Source organism: Nematolebias whitei, chromosome 4 (assembly GCF_014905685.2).
Source record: "Nematolebias whitei isolate Nwh7 chromosome 4, NemWhi1, whole genome shotgun sequence".
In the NCBI taxonomy this organism is placed as follows: Eukaryota; Metazoa; Chordata; class Actinopteri; order Cyprinodontiformes; family Rivulidae; genus Nematolebias; species Nematolebias whitei.
The window spans coordinates 3,069,080-3,076,722 of NC_056501.1; the positions used below are offsets into that span (position 1 = coordinate 3,069,080).

At 42.1% G+C, this 7,643-nt stretch overlaps 1 protein-coding gene across 1 annotated transcript in view; it reads right to left on the minus strand.

Annotated features, from left to right (window-relative positions):
• Positions 1–1,665, minus strand: part of pdgfc (platelet derived growth factor c) — a 57,089-nt gene extending 55,424 nt beyond the window's left edge. The window contains exon 1 of the mRNA XM_037675586.1: positions 1,428–1,665. Coding sequence (XP_037531514.1) covers positions 1,428–1,539 — 112 coding nt within the window. The 5' untranslated portion in view covers positions 1,540–1,665. The remainder of the gene's footprint in view (positions 1–1,427) is intronic.
• Positions 1,666–7,643: the final 5,978 nt, after the last annotated feature.

Genomic DNA, 7,643 nt, shown 5'->3' on the forward strand with positions numbered 1-7,643 from the left:
CATCCATCCATCCATCCATCCATCCATCCATCCATCCATCCATCCATATTTAGTATGAGCTGTGAATGACTCTCCACCACTGCCACATGACAAAAAAAAAATATCTATAAAACTAAGTTATGACTATCTTTGCATCAGCTATTGTTGATTAGCTGTAACAGCCAACTGACAGAAGTGAAAGTAGATGCACAGACTTTAAATACATTTCTGAGAGTTTCAATAAAATGTCCAATGGTTCACAATATTTGGCATAAACAGTGTCTGCCAGAGCCATCTGACCATATACATATATATATATATATATATATATATATATATAGATATCATCCATACATACATTGTCTATACCTGCTTCTTCCTTTTTGGATTGTGGGGGTCACTGGTAGCCATGTCCAGCAGTCACTGAGAGGTGAGGGACACCTGGACAGGTCTCCAGTCCATCACAGGGACACAAAGAGACAAACAACATTCTCTCTCACCTAGGGACAATTCAGACTTACCAGTCAGTCTAACATGTTTTTGGTCTGTGGGAGGAAACTGGAGTGCCCAGAGAAAACCCACATGGCATGGAGAGAACATGCAACTCCACCCAGAAAGGCAACCAGCTGGGATTTGAACTGGGGTGACCTGCTTGCTGAGAGGCAGCAGCTCTACGTACTGCGCCACCGTGTTGCTCTAGACAGTAAAACACAAGTCAGCTGGTTTTCATACAGTGAGCTAAAATATTGAGTAGTAGCTCGACATCGTCACTTACACACTTTCAGCACAATACATTGCACTACATTGATTCTTACAACTTGCTGTTGTCATTCAAAATGGCCTCCACAGCTAACTGACCTTAACAAACACAAATGTGTCTAAAACAGAGTAAACTGGACAAATGCAGAAAAAAAAAATGGCTTAAATGCTCCAGACATGGTATAACTCTGAACCTAAACCAATCTAGGATTTTACTAAAACTCTCCAAGCATTTGATGGTTTGAGTCAAACTGACCAGTCATGGCTTTGATCACCAGGAGCATGATTTACTGAGCCAGCACGAGACACATTTCCTCTCAGCATCAGAACAGAAACACATTTTCTTTGTGCAGGTACGTCCCTCACACGGCCCGAGGCGACTGCAGCTGAATGAAAGAACCTTTTTCATGTTCGCCAGGAGAACTTCTCCCGGGGGACGTGGACTTTCAGGAGGGTTTCCCCTCTTAAACACACGCGCACACACTTTCAAAGTAAAAGTGTAATTTCGCGCTTCCTGTCCCGGGTAAAGCTCTTTGAACTGGACCAAATGTGACTATTCACACGCTCCACGCACGCGCTTTTTTAAATAAAGATGTCTGTAATGAACTTTTTGTTGTTTTGTGAGAAGTTTCCAGGTTTGTTTCCACTCCAACAACTTTGCAGAATCAGCAGAATCAAGGGGAACTTACCGTTTTGCTCTTTTACACTTGGAAGGTGAAACTTGCTGACATGACTCGATTCTGCTTCTGCGCCATAATGTTGGAGAAGCGATGCAAGGAGGAATATGAATGGAAGGATCATTTGGATGGGTGGTGGTTCCAAAGCGCAGCTGCACACACACAATGACTCGCATCAGCACAAACACGCGTGAACTGGACACACGTGCTGGTTTGGACGCATTTGGGAAAGATAAGCACTGAGTAAAATCCGCATAATCTTAATCCATCAGTCCTTCAAGAAAAAAAAAAAGAAGAAGAAGAAGTATTTTTTAAACTGGTGAATGAGAACAAAGCCTCTGCAGATCTCCCTCTGCTGCGCTGTGCACGTGAGCACCTGTTGGTTCTGTGGAAAGTTGTTGAGTTGGACAAAGTTGGAGCAGATCAAATCCTTTGGCATTAGTTGGAAAGCCGTCTTTACGCACGCCCGTCATCTATGGCACAAGATGGTCAGAAAGACACAGATGCATTTTTGGCTCAATTGCGCGCCCGCGGTGCGTTCTGCTCTCCGTGCCTTCAGTCTTTGCGCATAAAGCTCACGCAGAGGCTGCCAGGGAGTCCCGCAACCTGATCCAGCCTGTGGCCAGAAACCCTCCGCAGCACCGAGGCGCGCTGTTGTCTGGAGTCATAACTTGGACTGAGCTGACGGGCTCGGCTTTTTGGAGACTGGCAACTGACGGCACAACAGGTGCTGCGCATAAAGCGCAAGGAAACTCCCCTGGAGATTAACCATTGCTGTGCTGCATCATTTAACGAGGTGCTCTGCACGTGCTTTTTTTTTTTCCTGCTTCTGCTTATTTTAACTTTATAAGCTTAAAAAACATTCCAGAGTTTAAACAGAACAAAGTAAATCACGAGCTAAATGAGATGATACGATGCTTATTAGATCTGATTAAATCCACACACTCTTAAATAATCAATTCAAACTTTGAAATCAAACATGAAAAAGTTCTCCTGGATCATTGTTTTACAGATATGTCTTCAAAAGGTGGAACATGTTCATTTCCCTGAGTACAGTTTCAAAAGTGTGCTTCTTTTATGGATAAAACAATATAATTGTGAGGAGGGAAATGTTTAAGAGTTTCTCAGGTTGTCATATCAAAGCTAAGTCGATGTTTGCAACAATGCTCCCTCCTGTTCTCAATTTCCTTTTCCTCAGCACAGTGCTGCACGACCTCATCAAGAGTGTTTCATGTGGTTCCTCCCGCCCTGTTGCAGGCCAAACCCAACAGCCTATCCCCCTGCTGTAAGGTTAATTCTGCAGCAGCACAGAAACGACAATCAAAGGCGTGCTGGAGACATATTGAACCCATTGAGCGGGACACATGATGCAATGCTGCAGAAATGCACCAGCTCAGAGAGGAACTCCTCAACGAGAACGCAGAGCATCTTTCTCAGGAGCATCAGGGTTTAGTGGCTTTAATCAAAGGTAACGCTTGAGGAAAAATGGGACGGGGCGTTGATGCAGTCATTTCATAATTGGGCTCCCTCTGTGGAGAGAGGCGGACAGAGGTCGTCATGCGCTTGCTGCAAGGGCCCGGGCCCTTTGTGTAAGGAGAGGATCACATTCCAGCCCTGCGAGGGCCTGCAGCAGATGTCAGCACTTCACAATGTGGAATCCCTCTTTTTTTTTTTTTTTCTTTTAGACACACACACACTCACACACGTGCACACAGTCACTCATTTCATGAGGTTTTGTCTGTGTGTGTTTTGTGTCTTGCACGTTTGACCGCTGCTGTCACGGTGGTCCCATGAAATGTGGATGCTTTGATACAAAGATAATAAAATAAACAGAGGAAATTAAGGACAAGGTAAACCATTTGGGTCAGAGCTTGCATGCAGAGACCTGGTCCAGGAGGAGGGCTGGGTTTGTGTCCACCAAATGTAAACATGTGAGCTTCACAGTCAGCAGCTCAAGGCTAAATCCCATTAGGCTTACTCACTGTTTGAGGAACACATGCTGTCAAACAAATGAAAGCTCTCTATGATCAGTCTCATGAAAAATGTGATCTGCTAACAGCTGGAAAGCACCGTAAAGAAATAAACAGTCAAAGAAGAATGAGACGACTTTGATTTTTAAACCACAACGTGACATCTTTGCAACTTGTAACTTCTACAGGTACAGGACAGTTTTACTGTGTGCTGATCTGCTCCTGGTTGACATGCAGAGACTTTGTCCTCATGCTGACCAATTGCCCCCCAGCTGCATTTGGCTTGGAAACCGGAGCCCCCTGGTGGTGCCCCTCCGGGCTGCATGCAGTTCATTTTGCCCTCCTAGTTTCTTCAACTACTTTTAAATGTTGCGGGAAACTTTATTATTTGTGTTCAAAGCAAAGCATGTGCTTTCTCCAGTAAAAAAAAAATGTATTTCATCTTGTGCTTCAAAACATCTGACGCTGCCATCCATGTGTCCAAGCCTTTTATAATCTGCTTATCGTATTTAATAAGGTCAAACAGGACAGAACCTCTGTCTTGAAGCAGAGTTCAATTCTGTAAGAAAATAAATAAATAAAATCCTCATTTCTGACGAGTTCTTCACCGTCTATATGTTCTGATTCACAGGTGCAGGAACCCTGCAGCCAAATTTAATAATTCATCATTTAATGTAATGTAACTCTGGTATAACAACATTTACCAGAGTTGTTGTGGTAACCAGGAAATACTGATGTCTTTCTATAATTATAAAATAGTTTACTTGTCCAGTAGATTTGTATGTTTTGACAAGTTGCCTTCTTAAGCTATGTACTAAATCAAAGCTCTTTAATTTTAGATGGAGAACTAAAGTGCAACTTATAAAGTTTATGAAAAACAAGATCATTTGCACAATACTCTTATTCTGTTTCATTGCAGATTTTCAGAAAACTCACTTATTGCATTTAAGTGTAACTTTTATATTTATATTTATTTATCCTTTCTATGGTTTTTAATCACTCAAACTGTCTTGAAAGGTTTTAAATTTGAAGATTTAATTTAGATTTTATTGATAAGGTTAATCATACAAAGCATAAATGTTAAAGTTTTAATGATTTGATCTGGTTGTGCCAAAAGAAAACCAAAAACAATGTTGGACATTTAACTCTACAAGAACATTTTGTCTTTGAGGATTTTTGTTTTGTGGAACAGCCCAGAGATGCTTGAACTCCTCCACTGGAGGCAGAACCTCACCCTCGACCTGAAGAGAACAATCCACCCTTTCCATGTTGAGCACCATGACCTCAGATCTGGAGGTGCTGATTCTCATCCCAGCTGCTTCACACTCGGCTGCGAGCCGCTCCAGAAAGAGCTGGAGATCACGGCACGATGACGCCAACAGGTCCACATCATCTTCAAAAAGCTGGAATCCTGCGGCTGCCCAACTGGACTCCCTCCACCCCCTGACTGCACCGAGAAGTTCTGTCCATAAAATTTATGAACAGAATCTGTGACAACGGGCGGAGTCCAACTCCCACCCTGAAGGGTCCGGCTTACTGCCGGCAAAGAGAACCAAACTCTCTCACCGCTTGTACAGGGACTGAACAGCCTGTAGCCATAGGCCCCCAATCTCACGGCACACCCCTCACAGTGTACGTCGAGGAACACGGTTGAACGTTTTCTTCAAGTCCACAAAATATTATGTAAACTCCCATGACCCCTCGAGGACCCTAGTGAGGGTAAAGAGTTCTTTGATTTTCCAAACATTTCTACCTTTTATTTAGCGTGGGTATCTCATGTTCAACAGTTCCTGGCTCAATGCCCTCCCAGTAATTTGAGTTAGTGTTGACCAATGAGACGTGCTGACAGGAAAGTTCTAGTTTCCATTACGGCCATCTGCCTATTCAGTGATGCAGAGGTCGCTCTCTCCTGGCTGCGTCATGAAATGTCTGTGTCTGAAAACTGCACTATGAAAGAGAAATGATTTAACGAGTCAAGTCAACTTTATTGATAAAGCACATTTAAAACAGAAGCTGTTACCATAGTGCTTAACAAAAAAATCAACGAGAGTAATTTAAAAGCATGTGTATTAAAAGCATGAAAGAATAACATAGAAACACAGAACAATGAAAAACGAAATCAGATCACACTTTGTTAAACGTCAGAGAAAACAGCTGAGATTTAAAACCAGCAAGTGAAGTGTCCTGTCTAACAGCAAAGTCCATGCTCAATAATCCAGGTATACAATCCAACATTTTTCAGTCAGGTCATCTGGACAGTTCCTGTCTGATGTTGAGGGACAGATTGTTCCAAAGTCTGGGGCCCACGACTGAAAAAGCCTGATCTCCTCTGAGCGTCAATTGTGTTTTTGGAACAACCAAAAGCAGCTGATCAGATGATCTCAGGGCCCGAGAGGGAATATATTAGTGGCAGCAGTGGCTGAGTGGTTAGAGCAGTCAGCCTCAATGCTGGGGGTTCAAATCCACCAGCAGTCACATGGTTAAGTGTTTCTGGGCAAGACACCCAACTCCTTATTGCCTCCGATGTGTGACCCACCAGTGTATGAATGTGATAAAGCACTGATTAGTCTTTGTATAGATCTAGTATAGAGCTGTATGAATGGGTAAATGAGGCACAGATTGAGTTGTAAAGAGCTTTGAGTATCTTGATAAGATAGAAGGGCGCTAAATAAGTACAGTCCATTTACAATATGGTTCCAGAAGCTCAAAGAAATACAAGGGTGCAAGGCCATTTATGCACTTATAGGTTAGCAGGACACTTTTAAAATCGATTGAAGAAGGGAGTAAAGATAATGTATGGATTCTGGTATGTACAGGGAGCCAGTGAAATGAGGACAAAACTGGTGAAATATGATCAAACCTATGAGTTCCAGTTAAAAGCTGAGCTGTAAGATTTTGGACCAACTGGAGACATGAAAGAAGACCTGACTGACCCCAACATAAAGTGTGTCATAGTAGTCTAGTTGGGTTGTAATAAAGGCATGCACTAGTTTTTCAAGGTCAGATCTGATCAACATGGACTTAAGCTTAGCTCTCTGCCTTAACTGGAAGAAACGTTTCCGTAAAACAAAGTTAATCTGTTTATTAAACTTAAAATCAGAGTCTAAAACCATCCTGAGATTTGTAACAGACTGCTTAAGATAAGCCTCAAGAGAGTCAAGGTTTACAGGATCAAAGACCGCAGTAGAGCTAGGGCTGAACACAATGACTTCAGTCTTCTGATGGGTGAAACTTTAAAACATTTGAAGCCATCTATGCCTTGATACTGTATCATCAAGACAAAAGAAACAAGAACTGTTAGGTTTTAAGGGCAAATAAATCTGACAATCATCAGTATAACAATGAAATGAAAGACCATGTTTCTTCAGGATGGACCCCAAAGAGAGCAGATAGAGTGAAAACAGAAGGAGTCCAAGAATCGAGCCCTGTGGGACCCCACAAGAAAGAGGCACTGAAGCAGAAACACTAATACTTACCTTATCAAGACAGCAGGCTCAAAACTGTGTTTTTGAAAGCTGGTGTAAAACTGAGTTTAAGACTCGTTCAGAAGAAAACCTTTAAATAAGAAAATGTGCAAACAATATGTGAAAAATGTAACGTTAGGAAGTGCCAAGGTCTTTTTGTTTTACAGTTCCTCGCAGTCTCATTTGCTCTGAAAGGTCTTGTGACGTGTTATTTTCTCCTCTGAGCAATTTATCTTGTGACATATTCTAAGTTGTGCCCATTAAACCTCCCTGAGCTCATTTAAAGAACCATCAGTCACCTCTAAATGAAAGTAAACAGCAGGCAGTGCGTTGTGAAACGGGCTGTTCTGCAGTGACGTCAGTCCAGAAGTAAAGTAGATGCAGAAGTGTGAAGTCCACGCCTGGTAATAATAGATGGCATCAGTCTACTCTGACATGTTTCTGGGCTGGGACATTATTGTGCATCACACTCATGTTTAAAATTCAAACCTTTTTTATTTTTGTACTTGAGCTCAACGGGTCGCTGCAACACCAGAGACCATGACTCATACAAAGGTCATTTATTTCTACCCATGTGCTGCACATTAATTTGTGCTACTCAATTAAGGGTTACATCATGCAATCAGTGTGGAAAATTCAAACAAGTTATGTGACATGAAGCGATGACGGATATTTGAATTTAAATTGCTCCCAAAAAAATCCACTCAGCTTTAGTCTGTAATACATTTTAATTCCATAGCTGGAGCCAAAAGTTAAACTTGTTCATTTCTTCTTGACTGTTTACACTGAGGAAC